This window comes from Rhinolophus sinicus, linkage group LG07 (assembly GCF_036562045.2).
Source record: "Rhinolophus sinicus isolate RSC01 linkage group LG07, ASM3656204v1, whole genome shotgun sequence".
In the NCBI taxonomy this organism is placed as follows: Eukaryota; Metazoa; Chordata; class Mammalia; order Chiroptera; family Rhinolophidae; genus Rhinolophus; species Rhinolophus sinicus.
The window spans coordinates 124,690,788-124,710,727 of record NC_133757.1 but is presented as its reverse complement, the minus strand read 5'-3'; the positions used below and the strand labels follow the sequence as shown (position 1 = coordinate 124,710,727).

The 19,940-nt window shown below is 43.1% G+C and overlaps 1 protein-coding gene across 1 annotated transcript in view; it reads right to left on the bottom strand.

The window, feature by feature from the left end:
* Positions 1-19,940, bottom strand: part of PRDM5 (PR/SET domain 5) — a 120,108-nt gene that overhangs the window by 76,086 nt on the left and 24,082 nt on the right. The window contains 1 exon segment of the mRNA XM_074338556.1: positions 3,183-3,305. Within this exon segment, the coding sequence (XP_074194657.1) occupies positions 3,183-3,305 (123 nt within the window).

The following is a 19,940-nucleotide window of genomic DNA, read 5'->3' as shown; positions in this document are numbered from 1 at the left end:
CCAAGAAACGCAGTCGCTGTGCACTCTGTCTCCCTCTTAGAAAAGGGCAAAACGGTGTGAAAAGGAGCTGAGGCACTGTCATCGCTTCTGCACCAAAGACTCTGACAGTGCCTCTGAACAGATGCAGATTCTAATTTCATTCAAGTGTGAAAAATCACAGAGCCCCTGCTTCGTCTGGTTACATCCAGCAGCACCCCTTCCTCACCTCCTTACGTCAGACACAACCTCTTGGACCATCCAAGTTGCCATAGTTATCATCTGTAGGCTCCTATTTTCTTTCAAGGAAAGAAACACCAAGGATGCAGAGGAAGAAAATTACTGCACAGAAAGAACAAAACAAACTGTGAAGAAAGTCTTAAACACTGCACTTACTAAAGAAGAGTGAAGTGGAGGAGGCCACACTATAATGAAATAAATAAAAGGAGCATAGAAGAGCAAATATGGGTACTAAAAGATGGAGATTAAACACTTACTGACATAGCATCCCCTTCTCTAAAGGGATCATTCATTATGAGCAAAACGCACAGAGGGGACTCTTAAATCAGGATGACCTGAGAGACTAGGAAGCAGAACCTAAAGCTCAGCACTTAACACCTTGAAAGTTGGGGCAATGCCATATGATTTCACTGATATGCAGGATATAAAACTGAAAACAACAAAGGAACAAGACAAACGAAGAAACAAAAATTCATAGACACAGACCATAGTTTAGTGGTTACCAGAGTGTAAGGGGGGACGGGGGTGGTAGATGATGGTAAACGGGATCAAATATATGGTGATAGAAGGAGAACTGACTCTGGGTGGTGAACACACAATATGATACGTAGATGATGTATTAAAGAATCGTATACCTGAACCCTATGTAACTTTACTAACGATTGTTGCCCCAATAAACTTTAATTAAAATAAAAGAGTTGGGGCAATGGTCAGAGCTGAGGCTACAGAAATAACAGCCAATAGGAAAAAACTTCTCAAACTAAAGGAACGTGAAGAAAGCTGAAAATTATTATTTAAGCATAAGGAGAAAAGAATCTACTTTAAATATACTAATATTCTCTAAAAGTCAATAATAAAGAACATACAAAACAACGGGATGCCCAAAGTAAATGTCATAGTTATAGAGGCAATTTTGGTATTAGTAACATTTACAAAGAAACACTTCAACTGAGCCTGTAAATTAAAATTGTGACATAACTACACATCTTATGAAATGAGTTTGCCCCCAGGAAACTATAATACAAAAAAAAAAAAAAAAAAGAAAGAAATACTTGAAAAAAATGAATGTCTACACATTTAAAAAAAAAAAAAAAATCAGTTTAAATTTGTGGTTGGAACAATACATTTCATGAATAACCAAAAAAGTGGCTTGCATATATCTGCCTGCCAAAAGATCCTATTTCCCATCCCAACCCAGCCCTTTGGACAGAGTCATCTTTCATTTGTTCATACAAAACGAGACAGTAATCACATTGGTTACCCAATATTTATTTGTACTGAAAAAAATTTGGATAGCTAATAACATCAGGAAATGGAATATTCTGGGTGACTGTGTTTTCTGGTTACTTTAAAACCTAATTCAGTGCATTTCCCCTCTTGCCACTGTTGGTTTTTATACTTGGAACTGAATGAGATTGGCATAAACCTCAGTAAATATTAAACTCTCAGAGTTGTTGTGAGTAAATGACATGATGTATATGCAGCTTCTAGAACAGTGCACATGGTAAATATTCACAAAAATGTTAGTTCCCTTATTCTTTTCCCATCCCTCTGGCTTCTGCCAACCACAGCTTTGCCTCCTTTTCTGCAATTTAGGATCCAGGAGCTAGATTTTCACATGTGATCAGTCAATTTGCCAACAGAAGATCGTATTTCTTTATCCTCTCAATCATCTGTTCAATGAGTTTTAATTGAACTCTAAAAACTTCTTGCCTTAACTTTTTTCTCTTCTGTCCTTAATTTTCACTAAGGGAACACCTAAGCCCAACTCATAGTTTGTATCAGAGCCTAATGTCAGAGCCTATGATAGAGCACTATCACAGGACACAGGAATACCGAATTCAAAAAACACGGTTCCCACCTTGGATGGTTACTTTTATGTGACAACTTGACTGGGCCATACGTTGCCCAGTTGTTCAAACATTATTTTGGGTATTTCAGTGAAGGGTGTTTTTCCATGAGATTGACATTTAAATAGATGGACTTGAGTAAAGCAGATTGCCCTCCACAATGTGGTGGGCCTTGTCCAATCAGTTGAAGGCCTGAATAGAACAAAAGGGTGACCCTCCCCTGAGTGAGAATTTTCCTGCCTGATGGTCTTCCAATTGGAACACCTGTTTTTCCAGCCTCACCCCCTTTGAAGTGGGTCATCAGCTCTTCATGGTTCTACAGCAGCTTTCCAATCCTCAGACTCAAACCAGAACATCAGCTCTTCCTTGTTCTAGAACAACCTGTGGCCTTTGGACTCAAAGTGGGACATTGGCTCTGCAGGTTTTGGACTTGCCAGCCTCCATAGCTGCATAAGCCATTCCCCCATAATAAATCTCTTTGTGTCTCTCTGTCTCTTTCTCTAGGTAGGTAGGTACATAAGTAGGTAGGTAGGTAGGTAGGTAGGTAGGCAGGTATGTAGGTGGGTACATAGGTAGGTAGGTAGGTAGGTAGGTATGTAGGTGGGTAGGTAGGTACATAGATACGTAGACATCATAACAGTTGTGTTTCTCTGGAGAACCCTGATTGATACACTGCCCTCAAGAAGCTCAAAGTTTAGTCATGGGGATATACCCAAGTAAAGTTTATCCATGAAGCCTTCCACAAGCAATAACACAGAATATTATGCTACGAGCCAAGAAAGCCATCAAATTAAAAAAAAAAAAAAAAAAAAAAACTATCAATAAACATTCACTGAGTGAATTGAAAGTGCCTGATAGCAAGACCTGCCAAAGACAATATCAGACCATGTAATTCATGCCCTCAAGAATTCTCATAAAGTGAGGGATCCGGTGTCAGTTTACCACGAGGCTTGCCCTTTCCTGAAAATGCTGACGAGATGAGATTTCTCTGCTTTTATGAGTTAGTTGCTGTTTTTGAAGCAGGTCATTGGGAAATCAATTTAAAACAGGGAGTAGAGTTAGAAATTAGTTCACTCCCCTCAGAGCACAGTACAAGTAAGAAGCAAATCAGCTCACCTGAATGGCAGCCAAGTTCTTCTGCTCCTGTGACGGTGCCTCGTGAACAAAGCGAAGCCAGTTGGAGTGCCGTGGGTTGGTAGCGTCCAAAACGTACAGAACTTCACCCTTACTCCCGCGAACCTGAAACATAAGAGGCTCCAGAGTTTTTCCATGAAGTCAGGATTAACCATACGAAAAGTATCAATGTTAGCACACAGTATTTTTTCGTAAGTATGTACTTTTCTTATTAACAGGTGTTGAGTAGATGCTGGATTGACAGCCCTTCTTCCCCATAAGCATACGTACAAACAGAGCCTACTATTTCATTTGTCAGATGTCTAGATGACTCATGGTTGCCATCAACTCTCAGAAACATCCTGTGTTGATAGCTTTTTTCTGGTCAAGATTATTTATTTGTAGGTATATTGTAATACATGTGTCCCAATTGCAATTGTTCAGAGGATAACCATAATTGCAGCCCAACCTCTTTTTTCCATAGAAGATGCTAGCACCTCTTGGTTTCCCCAATTGGGGGTGGGGGTGGAGCTGGAAAGATCTTTTCAATCTCTCTCTACCTGCTTACTGAATCATATCCATATGAGAATGCTAATCTCACCAGTGCAATCAGACATCCATTGGGTCATAATTTCACATTTTAACTAGTGGATGAATAAAACAAGTTCCATTTTGTCTTTTCTTGGCCTGCTCATGGCTTACTGAGGACAGTGGGTTCTCTCTTTTGGGTTTCATGCCATAAACCCTCCAGGTCGTATCTACTCAACTCTCAATTGGAGGGAAAAGGGTAACCGCCCAAGGAGCAGGTGGCCCGCTGGACATTCTTGAATCATTGAATCCAAGTTGTTTCAAATCCAGCTTCTCCAAACCCCTGCATTGTAGGTTACTGGGAACTTGCTCAGCATAATAAAGCATCTACCAGTCTGTATGCAACACTCGTTTTGCGTTGATATTCAACTGGAATCCAGGAGAAGAAAGAGAAGGAAGGACTGATTCACTCTCCAGATCTCCAACACCAAGTATGTATAGTACAAAGACAAAGTCTATACATCCATCTCTGGAGATTAAGGGTGCAGGAAAAACAAATTCCAGATTTCTAACGTTCTACTTTATAAAATAAAGCACAACCAGCCCAATCAGGTGTATATTTTCATAATATGTTTGGACAATCATTCATTCCCCCAACAAATACGTCAGGGTTCAGTATCATAATAAAATCAGCGGTGATATATTCAGTACTGCTCACCTGCTGTCTGAGAAAAGGGACAGATGCATGGCAGTGCCTTGTCCTGGACACTTGAAAAGTGATCCGGTACCACTGAACAGAGGCTAGAACCTGCCGAGTTCCTGCACAGTGACAACTGTCATTTAACATAAAGTGCCACAGTCACAGCTATATTGAAGAGAGAAGGTTTTCATTTTTACATAAGGGCTTCTCTCGCTTTCCCACTTTATTTGACTTTTTTTGTGGAACTGGCTTAGGCAGCCCATGCAAATCAGAGTTTGGAATTGAAGGGGTTTTACTGCACGATGAGAATGCTGATGTCATTCCTGGCCCCAGGTACGCGGAAGACAATCCTCAGTAGAACAGTAATTGATAACATTTTGTTTCCATAAAAATTCAAATAAAAGAAGATGGTAATTTGGAAGACAAGTTTTGATCAGCCCAAAAAAAATGCACTTTGTTTGCAAAAGTTAGTTAGATGCTGGAACGCGATACTACTAAGAGGAATTTCGAGCCTTCTTCATTCATGAGACTTTAAAAACATTCCATTTAATAGCGCAGGGTTCAGTATCAAATTAAAATAGGTACATGGAGACTTTAATATTAGCCATCTGCCTGGAGCTTTTTTGATGTGGTTCCTCTGGAAAGAAAAAGGATGGGTTAGATGACCTCTGCATGTCTCTTCTAGACACTATGGCGTGAGGACATGCAACGGTTAGGGAGGGAATGAAAGTCCTGTGAGCAGATAACCTGGCATCTCTAGTGAGGCGCTGAAAACGGCGAGGAGGGGGGAGGGAGTGACCGCCCACTTACAGTCAGAGAAAAGGGGTTCCCAGAAAAACTGCAGGAACTTAAAGTCACTCAGGGAAGAGTGTTTACAATAAAATAAATGGGCAGTTGCTCTGTTAATAAACCAACAAAGTTATTTCAAAAATGAATGTGTAGGCTACGATAGTACATCACTGCCCATCATTCTGTTGTTATGAGGTTGTAAGTAAGATTAGATGGGTATGTAAATTTAGATATATTGAAAGGGACAGATTTCCTAAGAATTTTAACAGAAAATGGAACTGCGTATGTCTCTTAAGGCGAATACAAGGTGAGAAGGTAACAAGCAACCAGGAAGTGCACACATCCAGTGGGCAGGAAAGGAAAATGAGAACCTCGTGCTGAGTAATCGAACATAGCTGGGCCGAAGGGCCTGGGAAAACACTGAGACATATGAAGACCAAACAGTACCCTTGCAATTGCACATCACAGAGAACGCTCTGTCACGCTTCACATCTTTGAGGAAAGGATTCCAAACATCCGCTGCATCTGATGTATGTTGTACTCAATACGGGCCACACACGTACAGTTAAGACGAGCCAGTATCTGGGTGCTGTACGTGGTGCTGTCTACTCCACTGAGACGGTCCACGGACAAACCCACCGGTGTTCCTGACATAACATCGCTTGGACTGTGAGGATTTCAACAGCAGTTGTCAGGTTTAAATTTCAGTTCTGAGAAACTTACCCTTTCAAGTGTCTAGTAACATTGCTACGTGTTCTACTTCTCCAGCGCCGTGTCTGCATAAACAGTTTGTTACTGCAGCTACAGGGGAACCTGGTAGGAGACTTTATGTCCAAATGTTTAAAATGAGTTATCTACTCTGCTTAAAGAAGGATAACTGGGGTGCCCTTTGAGGAGAGGGGTAGCGTGTCCTTTCACCTAGGCCAGCAGTGCTGCTGGACTTTCATCCTCACCCACTGGGCAGTGAGGGTTCTGCATTGGGGAAGCACGTACGCAGGACAGTGGGACTTCCCAGCCGGAGTCTGTTATTCAGTGAGACGTGTCCCAAATTCCCGAAGCATGTGAGATATAAATATGAGGTCTTTACAGACCTAAGTTCTCCTTTTAGCAATTATAATATCAAAAATTAAATTCCTGCTTCCCAGTGAGGGGTCTGGCATTTCATTAGAGAGATTCTTAAGTGGTTATTGAGGATTTGGGGGCATTTAAGAAAACAGGGATTATTTGAGAAATACGGCAGTATGTAAGACAGCAGGAGCGGGCTAGCTATACTTTTTCCTGGACCATATACTCATTTGTTAGAATCTTGAACTCTCGGTCTCTGCAGTTGCAGGTATTTCCTAAAACAGTTTTTTGGGGGACCTGACCACCATAGACGGCTTCCTGGTCAGTGTGACGGGCATGAACGGACCTCTGCCCTCCCTGCTGATCTCGGCGCCCACCACTTCTCCACAGCTCCCTCTGCCTCAGCCTCACGGCCTTGCTGCTGTTCCTGGAAAAGACCTAATTTGTTTCCACCTCAGGGCCTTTTGATTTGCCTCTCACGTGCTGCTCCCTCTACCTGGAAACTCTTACCCAGCCCTCCACTGGACTCACCCCCTACATGGACAACTTTCCTCGGGTCACCTCCTCTGAGCCCTTCACCCCTCACTCCATTGCCTCCTACTCTGCTTTAGTTGTCAAGCGCTCACCTTTACCAGACGTTATATTCGATGCTTGTTTACTCAAGTGCCGGACCTCAGGCCCCATCTGTCTGGTTCCCTGAAAGATCCCCAGGCCTTAAGCAGTTCCTGGCACAGGGCGCTCAGCAAATACTTGTGGAGTGAATGATTGTCCAAATGTGTCATGAAAATCTATGCCCGATTGGCCCGGTTGTGCTTTGTTTTATACAACAAAATGTTAGAAATCTGGCATTTGTGTTTCCTGCGCCCCGTGTCCGAAAAGGTGAATTTATAGTCTTTATCCCACCCGGTAACGGACAGAGGGACTCGCAAAAGGATTCAGCTCCGTAAGAGAAAATCCTGACAGGAAAGCGAACGAGGAAAAAAAAAAAAAATGAAAATAGATAATCAATACAAATTTTCTTAAATTAAATATTTTCTTTGTTAAATCGGTCAACTATAGACAGAGAAGCTTATTTATTATTTGGATGGTTAGTGTTCACAAGGGAAGGGTCTATACTGTTACTTCCTTTTTGCTTTCCTTCAAGTATTTTGAACGCCTGGAAAATTTTTCATTCATTGCATACAGGCCATCAAGGTTCCCAGGGAAGAGCTTATCAGCCAGATTTGTCCCCAGACATGGCAAAATGTAACCAATAGACTTTTATTTAACATATGGTAAAACTGAATGGCAGTGAAACACAGTTAGTTCCAAAGATAGCAGTAATGTCCTTAATGAGAAGTCGCAATATGTTATGTTGTATGATTTATTTATTAAAGAAAATATATTTCCAGGGGTGGCCAGTTAGTTCAGTTGGTTAGAATGTGGTGCTAATAACACCAAGGTTGCTGGTTCGATCCCCACATGGGCCACTGTGAGCTGCGCCCTCCTTAAAAAAAATAAAATAAAAAGAAGACGAAGAAAATATATTTCCCTTTCTGTCAACAAGGGTTTTCAAAGAAGGTAGCTTTAAGCACTAAGACTTAGAGTATGAATGTCTTTGGAGTATAAAAAAACTTCATTATATTTTCATATTTAAAGTACAGGCTTCTTCCGTAATTGTTTCTAAAGGATGTGAGCCCTGATGCCCTGCCTCCGTGTTTAACCAACCAGCCTTCAGAATATCTTCAGGAGAGCACGAAACCAAGTGTGTGCAAGTAATCGATGCTGACAGCACGCTGTTGTCCGAGTTAAACCAAAGAGAGGCACACTTTCAGAAGACAGCCAGCACCATCACCAGGAAACTTGTGATTTGGCATTTCTAAGCAAAGGGTGTGGTTTTTTCCTGTTGATTTTTCAAAGGATTCCGGCTAAAATTCTCGCTTGCTTTGCTGGTTATACACACACACACACACACACACACACACACACACACACACACCCCACACACATACCACACACACCACACACCACTGAGCGTATCTGCTTTATCTCCACCCACCATACTATCTAATGATCGCGGCCCATGGGCTCCCCCACCCTCAGATGGGAAAGCAGATGGAGAGAAAACAGAGTCTCTTACGGATCCCTGTCTCTTTACTGAATAGCAATCAGAATATAATATGCCCAAAGTTAAATTACTTAAAAGGACTGATGAGAAAAACAAAGTCTCTTTTTCATTATAAATAATTAGTGCCCTAAATGTTTCAAGCTGAAGGGAACCTCAGGACTGCATTCTGGAGTGGTAAAAATGCTAGACTAGGAATCAAAAGCCAGATGTTTGATATTCAAGCTCTGACTGCATCACTCTGGGTGAGTCATTTCCTCTCACTGAGCTGAGTTAGGGTCTCCTGACTTCTTAAACAGGGATTATAGTCCCTGTCCTGTGCCCTCACAGAAACGCTGTGAGCATAAGATGGACCGACATACATGACAGTGCTTTACACCCATGTGTAATCATAAAGTATAAGTAAACAGAGAAAGCGGGCTCACAGCACCTTAAAGGCAAACACTGCTTTCAACGGCACAGCTGGGAACATATGTACCATTTTTCTGCCATGTCCACTTTTTCAAGGAACCAACATGAGGAATATCTGAAACACCATTATTCAAATCCAGATACATATTCAAATCACCTCTTAGTGAACACCCGATGTAGGACCAAGTACCATTACAAGGCAGTAGCAAATCCAGATACCGTTTCCGCTGAAGGGACACTCTTCGTCACCAAACTGAAACACGCTGCTCTGTGACCCATGGCCATGAACCATAGCTCTGTCCTCTGACCTGGTTTTAATTTCTCTTCCACATACAGCCCTTCAAATTTCTGAAGGCAAGAGTCATGACATGACATCTTTTGAAAGAGCTGATCATGTGAAAAACAACGATAAATTGCAAGATACAGAGATCATATTTTTGAGGGCATTTCTTAAAAAAAGATGCTCTGTATCTGAAAACTTCTGGGCAAGGTTATAGAAACACTGAACAACAAGACCACTGTGCAGTCCACAGGGAGAAAATATATAAAAAAAAAAAAGAACAAGTCCACTCTTCCTAACCCAAATTTCACTGCTATTGTCACTGTGTTTTCAGATTTTTCCTAAATACATAGATCTTCTACAGCTATTAAAATGGAATCTGACCAACCCATTTAAATTAAGTGTATTTTCTTTATTCACATCTTCAAAATGCATGCAACGCAATACAGAATCAAACAAATTATCTTGGTATAAGACTGCACCTAACGTAACCATTGGTGCTAATGGGAAATTGAAAAGGGGATATCTATTCAAAGGGCAACAGAAAATAGGAAGAGATAAGCCTGGCACTTAACTTGGGAATTTTACTATATAAAAAGGAGATCGAGAAAGAAATGTCCTTTTAAATTAAATTTAAAAAACAGAGTTAAGGAAAGAATGAAACAGGAGGGTGGGAAGTGCTGATTTAAAAGCCATGAACATAAGTAAAGTGGGTACCTAATATTGGAAAATGAGAACAGAAGGAGAAAATCAGACAGACCCACCTTGCAGAAGGCATGACTTCGAGGCAGACCGAACCAGACAGACAGGCGTATGTAAGGTAACCGCAGGAAGGAATCCAAACACAAAATGTAAACAATGTTTAGGGTACATGCAAGTAAAAACGAAAGCAGAAAATCCTTCTCAGACCCTCCTCCCACACATCTAGCCACCCAGTTGTTTGGCCGAGGATTCCCAACTCTCCCTGTCCTAGTAGCGTCACGATACAGCAGAAAGATGTTGAAACACGATCCTCACGTATGATTCACAGAAGGCCGCAGAGAGCCCAGGACAGTATCAGTAAGGGAACTTTATGGTATGCCCTCCAAGTCCAGGAGCGGTCAGAAAAACAAGTCTTCTCCAGGAAGCTGATCTCTACTGGCTTGCGAAAGATTCGGGTTCCTCACTCAGAACTTCCAGCTAAATCCCTCACTTCCCGTCATCCACGTGGGAATAGCACGACTGGCTCAGAGAGGCCACGACACCCATGCAGCCATGCGGCTCCCTAACTATAGCTAGTTTTCTAGAATTCTGCCGAAAGGCTTATGCTGCCAGGAGGCACGTCTCTAGAACAGGATCTCACCCTGCTCTGGACCAGGGGAACGGACAGAAATGAGCACTCCCTCAGTGGGGGGGCCTTGGATGCTGTGAGGGATCCTTCTGGAACGTGGTCCCTCCCAGAGACTTGGGGCTCAGTGGGCTGGTTGGGGGACAGTCTACTATCTCATTCTCATAGGATCGTCAGCCTGGTCCCTACACACCTGGGCCCCTCCCGGCTGGCCTTACACCCAGTGTGGTCAGTCTGGTCATCACCTTGCCCTCAATCCCAGCCTTTATGGACAGGATCCAGCCATGCACTCACTGCTGGATCTGCCCAAGGCCGGAGGAGGCAGCCTGTCTCTGCCAGCTGGCCTTCCTGGGACCTCACGAGCCAGCAGCCTACTCCTCTGGGACGGGTATGGACTGTGGGTTAGACTTCCTGTGCATCTACTGAGCAGCACCGCGTGGACGGACCTCCCGGGTCCCCTTCCGCCCTTGGACTCAAATGTGACTCAAATCTGGACCTGCTTGTGGCTCAGATCTCTGCCTGTTCCTGACCCCGAGCCTCCTAAACAAATTCCCTTGTCAGGATGGCGACAAAAGCTCTGGGTTTGCAGCATGTTCTGACAGCGATCCTGTCTGAGCATAAACAGCATTTTCACACTTGACTCTTTTTCCTCGTTGACTCAAAGAGTGTCTCCAAAGCCATCCTTCACACGGCCCTTGAGTTCTCTGCGTGCCCCACCCGTCTCCTCACACCCAGGCCTGTTTCCAAGCTGCCCAGTGCTGTCAGGAGTCCCCGGTCCTCCGCGGGACGTGCGAGGCCCTGCTGACCTGTCTTACCTCGGCTCAGGCCCCTCTACCCTCTTCCCACTGCAAAGCACACACATGGTGGAGAAAGTGCCTGATGAACGCAGTGTAAGGGCCTGCCCTCAATCTTGTTTGTTCACAGCTCACTGATGGCTGCTGCTGACATGCAATCACAATAAGGACCACGGGCCAGTCCAGCCACAGCACTGGCTCCGGTTGGGGAACGTCTGTGGGGGCTGCCACAGGTAGTACATGCCCAGGGGTGTGCCCCAGGCATGCCAGCCAACAGCATCGCCATCGATAGGCTGAGACTGACCCAAAACCCAGGTACATGCACATACACACCCAGCCCAGACCACCTAGGGACACGCATCCCCCCTAGAGGCAGGGCACTTCCACGCGACAGATGCTCCATGAGTCAGGTTCCAAAAGGACGAGAGGCTCCCCTTTGGGTCAGTGCCTGCTCCTCTTACTGAACACATGCTTTAGATCTCATCAAATTCATTCTACGCAAACGGAAACATGAAAGAAAAGGATTCTGAGTGAAAGAAGAAATAATAATAGTAATAACACTAGCAGTCGTTGAACGTTTATTATATGTTAGGCCCTCTGCTAACAAGCACCTTTACACATATTATATAATTTACTCCTGAAAACAAAGGTATGTGGGGGATGCTAATAGTAACCACATTTAAAAGATGAGGAAACTGAGGCACGAATGGAATAAATAATTTACCCAAGGTTTCACAGCTGGTTCAGTACTAGAGCAAGGGTTCAAACCAGGACAGCTGATTCCAGAGCCACCAGTGTCCTACCTTAATATACCTACAACCGTGGGCTCTAGATGCCACCCAGTGAGCAGGACTCTGACAGTGACCCCTGCTGACCCTCCCCCTTGGAGAAAGCCGTCCTGTCTGAGCCTGGGTGGAACCTGTGCATATGATGAGCTATCACTGCTATGATGCTGTTGGATCACAAAGGGAGGTCACAAAGGGATCTCCACACGAGCTGTTTAAAAGCACAGAGTTTTCTGTGGCTGGTGAGCAGAGAAGTCAGAGGACTGGGAAGCATGAGAGGGACTTGGCACTGCTGAGATGCACAGGCCACAGGCAGCCTGAGGTGGCCCCAGGGGCTCTCGGGGCTGAAGCAGTGTCTGGCCGACAGCCCTCAACAAAACAAGGACATCACTGCCACAGCTTCACTGAACGGAATTCAACCAGCCACCTGCGGAGCTTGGAAGCAGATAAGCCAACCCGGCCCAACCTATGGCCTGCAATACCCTTAACCGGACAGGGCACCCAGACTTCCCGGCCACAGCGCTGCACGACACAGAGCACAGCTCTTCTTTGTGGTCATTTGTCACAGCCAACAGCAGACGATTAATACCCCAGCCCGGTACCAAAACCAGCATTAGGCTTTCATTGCTGTACAATGACCGCAAACAGAACAGCTTAAAACAATACTGTTTCTCATCTCATCATTCTATAGGTCAGGTCCAGAGAGCTTGACTGCGTTCTCTGCGTGGGTTTACGGGGAACGCTCTGTGCAGGAATCTATCTGCTTCGGAGCTCAACCGGGTTATTACAAATTCCAGTCCCCTGAAGCTCTGGGACCGAGGGACGTCCTCATTTTCTTGTTTCTTTCACTTTAGATAAGATGATAGACGATGATTTACAGCCTACCTAATGTTAATTATGTAAAAAAATGCAAATGCCTTGAAATATAATATAAACCTAAGTTTAATGTAAGGAATTTAGTCTCATATTAAATGAAGAAAAGAGAGAGAAAGAATAGGAAAGAGACCTTCTACATATTCTTTTTAAATTTCAACTCTAATCCGTGGGTTACAGAGTAATCAGATCCTCTTATAAAATTTTATAAAATATATGTTTCTACATTTTCCTTTTCATCAGTTTCTCCAAATATTAAACCCTAAATTATGTTTTTTTACATTTATTATAGAGCTGCCTGCGTATACACTTTCACTAGTATATACAGAGCTATTAAACTTATATCAAGAATTTAACACATAAGGAAACTATTGACCATAAATATTGTTCTATTACTTTTTCGCCTCATAAAGGCATAATAAAGCATTAAAAATACAGATGTAGAACACAACAGAGAGGAGAAGGTGGGGAAATTGACACTCTAAAGGTATTATGTAACATTGGTTTGAGTTTTTTAAAGTATGCTTACAAATCTAGAGGTTTCCCTAAGAGAGTGTTTTTAATTTTACAACAAGCTACCTTTTTTTTTTTTTGGTAAGTCATATAAAATCACAAGTGACAAAAACACCTTCCTTGTCCACAGATATCTCACTTCACTGCCAGCTGTTAGCACAAGAGTGAGAAAAACCTGTCCTAGCGCGTATAAAACCCTGACATTAAACTGTAACGACCAGCTCACTGGACCCAGGAGTTCACCTTCCGACTGCACTCACGGGGTGAAATGCACACAATGTGGGGATGTCGTGTGCAATGAACTCCTATAAGACGGAACACCTTGTACAACCGGGTGTTATCATGTTCCGTTTCGAGAATACACGTAACCTTTTACTTTCATTAACAAAGAGCCCCTTACTGACTCTCAAGCCTACTGCTTTCCTCATACATTGTTGGCCTGTTATGTTTACCTTCCATGGTTCTCTCCTACAGAAATATCTACAGTCCTTGGGCTTTTACTTAAACAGGAACTGGAAATGTTCCTATTAAACCCCACAATTCCTTAACCAGATGTGTTTGGAAAGCTGATGTGTTTTTTTTTTTAATTTTAGAAATGTAATGTGGTGCATATACTGTGTTTACATAACATTTCTACAGGGTTTGGAACACCATCCGTAATCAAACACATTCATACTTCTGGAACTCAATGTATGAAGAGTCATGCTAAGGAGGATAAAAACAAAAGGCTACAAGCAGGCTCACCTGAGTTCAAGTCAGGTTTTGCTGCTAAGTAAGTTATTAAAAAAAAAAAAAATGGTTTTCAGAGCTTTTTGGATTTCAGGTTTCCAGATGAGTGACTATGACCCTAGAGGTTACAATGAGTGATTAGATAACCCATTAGAGTCCTTTGTTTCCACAGAGATGAGATACATTTATTAGAATGATGGCAGGTGCTCTGCCACTGGTATCAATGGAAACTGCCACAGAATTCAAGAAAAACACGCTAATTTCTTGCCACAGAGATCCTTGAAGTGCTAAATCTGGAAAGGCTGCCTAGCAGCAGGGCCTCTGTGACAGCCACTCAGCACACAACTCCTAAGAAGATGGATTTTCCTTGTGCAGAACTAACCCAACACTCTCTGACCTGGAAGTGAAGCCCATAGATTAAAAACAGGGCATATAACACTAAATCCCACAGCCTCTTCCATGCATAAGAATATATTCCTCCTTGGTCCCCTGCAAGCCACACATTAATATGCAAATTGGAGACAACAGGCAAGATCTTGAGAATATGTCAACACATCCCCCTTTGGGGCTTGAAATGCCTGAGATTTGTAAAATACAAAATTATCATCTTAAATGTAGACAAAAGCATATGTGTGTGTGTTAATTGATCTCTAGGGCCTGTCAGAAGGAAAGATTTTTTAAAAAACATGATTCGTTAATCAACAGTTAAAAAGTAACAAATATGCACATCAAAACATTAATTATCTAAGCTGTCCTAAAAATTCTTCCAAGAACAAAGTACTTTCAGAGTACTCATTTATCATACAGGGAGGAAATATAGGCCAAATCATTAAATAGAATTTATTCAAGTTCATGAACATTAATCTTCTTTATATAAAATGAAAACATTCAGGTAGAATTTCATGCAAACTTTCAGCAGTGTTTGGAGAGCCTCCATTGTGTACAAAGTAGTTACATGCAGGCTCGTGTTTTTTGACTGGTAGAAAAATACCGTGTCTAACTTTAGGAAAAAATTCATTAAATCCACTTTTTTTATATTAAACATAAATTAGCACAATTTGTTACTAAAACAGACCAGAAACTAAGTAACCACGCAACAGCTTATATACTCAGATACAAACAATCTGCTCAGAGACTCCCAGCCTGCCTGTTTTTCTCACGTTTAATTTACTACATAATAATAGCTAAAGGTCTTGGCAAACAAAAACGTAAACTACCCTGAATACAAACACAGCCTGTGTTGCTATAACATTAGAGCATCCACAGATGGTTGGCATCAAGAGACTGGCACAAGGACAAAAACAAAACAAAACAAAAAAACTAGAAAGACAAGTAAATAAAAAAGACAAATGTGGAGAGTGAACAAGGTATGTTGGAACCTCCTTTGCCATATTGAAAAAAGAAACAAACCCTCATGTCAACACACAAGAGAACTGAGTCTCTGCAGAGTCCGTGCATCTGAGGTCTTGGGGAACACTCGGGCTCAGCTAAGCGATGCAGGAACGAGAGAACACAAACAGCCTGCAGACTCTGCATGAGAGCACTGTGTAAGGAGACGGCACAGTGTAAGGGGAGCGAGTGGGGCAGGGAAAAGAAGGGCGCAGGGAGGAGGAGGGTGGAGGAGAAGACGGGAGAAGCGAGAAAGAAGAGAGAAGAGGAAGGCCCTAGCCTCCCACTCTGAGACTCAGCCTGCGCATCTCTGGTAACCAGATTAAGATGAGGTTATGACCAAAACTGGGGGGAAAAAAAAACACAACAACAACATGTCTATTCACCTCTTCCATTATTCCAAAAGTCATAAGCAACTACAGTGCGTCGGGCACTGTACTAGGCATGGGGGCACACAGATGAAGACCCTTCCCTTTTCATGTCATTCCATAAACATGTCCTGTTTGTACTGAGATGTCAAAGGTCAGCATTTAGTGACTGTGAAGGAGCCCACAGTCCAGCAAGTGGGGACAGACACCTCAGTGTGTAGTGAACGCAGTGCCAGCATCTGCCTCAGGTATCAGAGCAGTGAAGAGGGGCCCAAGAGTCGTGGCAGGAATAAGGGTCGGTGGATGGTGCACGTGAAGGGACCTGCAAAAGCCTAGGCACATGTGTGGGGTGAGTGAAATGTAAACTATAAAAGAGCTAAGTGAGAAGCCGGAAAGACAGAGCAAGGGTAGAGAGGTCAGCGACCCATCAGATCTCGGGCTTCGTGTGACGCTTGGTGGCACGTTGGGAAGAGAGCATAGACCATGAGAATTACTCCAAGTGGATTCTCAGCAGTCAGAACAGCCAGAGTTCCGGACTCTTCCCAAGGGGAGATGAAATCGTTCCGTGTAGGTGGGCAGAGCCCCGACAGACAGAAGTGGACACTCCTGTTAGGTTTTCTGTGTAAGACCTGACTTCTGTCTGGCTTCTCACTGTGTGCTGCACAGGAGGCCACCCAGAGCAGTTCTAACATAGATCCACCCAGCAGAGGAAGCTGCTTTACAGCAAAGCCCTGCCTTCATCCCCGCTAAGCTCAAACACTCCCCACCAGGGAACTCTCCACCGGTGACGGCCACACAGGTTTCTCTCATGTTGATTAGAAACACGCTTCTCTCTAGTTCCACATAATGTTTTGTTTTGTTTCTGAGTTCCACCCTGAAGCAGGAAAGCTAAGCCTTCACCTTCTTCCACATGACAACATTTTAAATCCCGTGCAGACAAAGATCTGATGCTGCATCTGCTCTTCAGCTTCAGAGCCCCAGTTCCCTGCACTGACTGACCGACAGGGCGCAGTCTCCAGTGTGTGACTGCTCTCTGTGCAATGTCAGCTGTTTACCAATTTCCAGGTTGACAGCCAACACCCAGACTTGACACGTGACCCTCCCAATACAGTCTGACCAGTACATAGTGCAGTAGCATTATTTTCTCCCATGATCTCAACAGTACGTCTTTATTGCAGTCTGGTTTTTGATCTAGCCACCCAGTCATACTGGTAAAAAAAACGTCCATAAAATCAAGTAAACAGTTAAGGCATTCTCATATGAGTCAATGTCAGGTCTGGTATCCCTCATCTTAAACTTCAAAATTCATTTTACAGTTATCCATGCTTAATTTCATCACATAAGCATTTGGTCCATCACTGTAGTCACTAACAGTTTTTAAATATTGACTATATAGCTTAAAATGTTATCAATCCTTCACATTCATTAGGATGGCTATTATCAAAGAAACAGAAAACAACTGTTGGCAAAGATGTAGAAACTGGAACCCTTGTGCACTGTTGGTGGGGTTGTAAAATGGTGCAACTGCTGTGGAAAACAGGAGGGAGGTTCCTCAAAAAATTAAAAATTAGATCCAGTATTATGACCCAGTAATCTCCCTTCTAGGTATACGAGTGTAGCCAAAAGAATTGAAAGAAGGGTCTCAAAGAGATATTTGCACACCTATGCTCACTGCAGATTAATCACAATAACCCAATTGTCCATTAACAGATGAATGGATAAACAAAACGTGGTCTAGACATAGACTGGAATAATATTCAGCCTTCCAAAGGAAGGAAATCCTGTCACATGCTACAACATGGATGGATCTTGAAAACATTATGCTAAGTGAAATAAGCGAGTCACAAAAAGGCAAAACTACATGATCCCACTCACATAAAGTGCCTAGAGTAGCCAAAGCCATAGAAACAGTGGAATGGTGGTTACCAGGGTGTGGGGCTTAAAGGGTAAAAGAAAGTTGTTGAATGGGTGTAGAGTTCCAGATTTGCAAGATGAAAAAGTTATGGAGATCTGTTTCAAACCAATGTGCATATACTAAACACTGCTGAACTGTACCCTTAAAAAAAAAAAAAAAAAAGATGAAGATGGTAAATTTCATTATCTGTTTTTGTACCACAATAAAAAAAAGTGAAAAAAATATTGCCTACCCCCCACTCTGACCCCAGCTCATACATACCTTGTGTTCAAGTATGTTCTCAATTTTCATAAGTCTTTGATGAAAACATTGAACAGGAAGAGCCAAGACAGAGCTTGCTTTTTAATTAAAACCCAACAACACTAAGTAGTCAATCACGCGTCAATCCTTCCAACCACTCTATCACTCAGGCCACAGTCCTCCATCTGCCCAAAGTTACCATGATGCCACTGTCACATGTTTCACTCAAAAGCTGTTCATGGGACTCTCTCGGGCTCATATAATCATTATCACCACGTTGACCTAACTCTAACTCTGTTACACTCAATTGGCCTCCAGTGTTTGCCACTTTCCCGACTACTCTCAATGTGTCTGGTATTTCATTTCAAAATTCTGTAATTAAAGAACTTGATAATTTTCAGAATCTACCTTTTCCTCACTAGGGACTTCATTTGCCCTATTCTCCATGACTTCTCAAAAAGTAATACAAAGATTCTGCAAGAACAGCTTTTTTGTTTTTTCAGCATCCAACTATATACTTTTTCTGGGACTGGAGATATGAAGTAATTTAAATGGGTGCTTTTTTTTATTAGCACCTCAGGCATTTCTGGCTATGATGTACACTTTATAAAATGTTACACACTTTGTAAAAGGTTTACCCAGATTTAGGGTCACTTTCATTAATGAAGATTTTCCTAATCAATTGCCCAAGTCATCAAAATCCGGAAATCAAAAATCCCAACAGTAAAAAATTCTATTATTGAAAAGGGAGATTGGCCGGCCCGGTGGCTCAGACGGTTGGAGCTCTGTGCTCCTAACTCCAAAGGCTGCCGGTTCGATTCCCACATGGGCCAGTGGGCTCTCAACCACAAGGTTGCCAGTTCAATTCCTCGACTCCCGCAAGGGATGGTGGGCTCTGCCCCCTGCAACTAAGATTGAACACGGCACCTTGAGCTGAGCTGCCACTGAGCTCCCAGATGGTTCAGTTGGTTGAAGTGCGTCCTCTCAACCACAAGGTTGCCGGTTCGACTCCTGAATGGCACCCTCCACAACTAAGATTGAAAGAACAACAACTTGACTTGGAAAAGTCTTGGAAGTACACACTGTTCCCCAATCAAGTCCTGTTCCCCTTCCCCAATAAAATCTTTAAAAAAAAGAAAGAAAGAAAAGGGAGAGTAATATGTGAAGTCTATAATAATGACTTAATCCCAGATCAACAAAGCCTGGAACGTGGGAATAGGAAGCAGGGGAAGTGAAAATGTTATCTTTTCTCTCTGTCTTTACTTATTAGATGAAATAGAGATTAAATATGTGTAATTTAAAATGGGATTTCTGCTTCAGCATCACAAGAGAAGACAAAAACCAACGAAACATCACCTGAATTAACTCCATTTGACTGGTTTCACGTCTCAACCCCATTCCCAATAAAAACTCTGAGCTCACTAAGAATCAAAGATGTCATTTGCATATGACAACCGTAGCCAATTTAAATCAAAGCCAATATACTGCAGGCTGAAACACAGAAGCACGGACACTGACATCAGGAATAACTCCCATTATTACTTCTCACCAGTCTGAAATTCCAGCCAGTGCCAACGCAATGAACAGAGACTTTCTCCACCTTGTAGCACCGCAGCAGGTGCATTGAGGAAGCTGGTCCCGGCAGCAGCTCTCTGTCTTTCTGAAGCACATGAGCCTCTGCCCCTGACAAGAAGGGTACGTCCGTCCTAGGGTCACAGACCACGGCCACTGCTCCCAAGGCGATGGCAGTGCCACGTAGGGAGGAGGGAGGAGAAGCCTCCTGTTCTAAGTGTGGCCTGTGGTGCGGGGTGAGCATCACCTGCCTGGCAGGAGACCCCACTGCTGCCTGGGCTGTGGATGAGCCGCTTTCTCCAAGGCAGCAGGATTCTCTGCCTGTGGTGGTGTTAAGAGGGACTGGCCCGGCCCTTGCTGGTAACGGAAGTGGACTTCC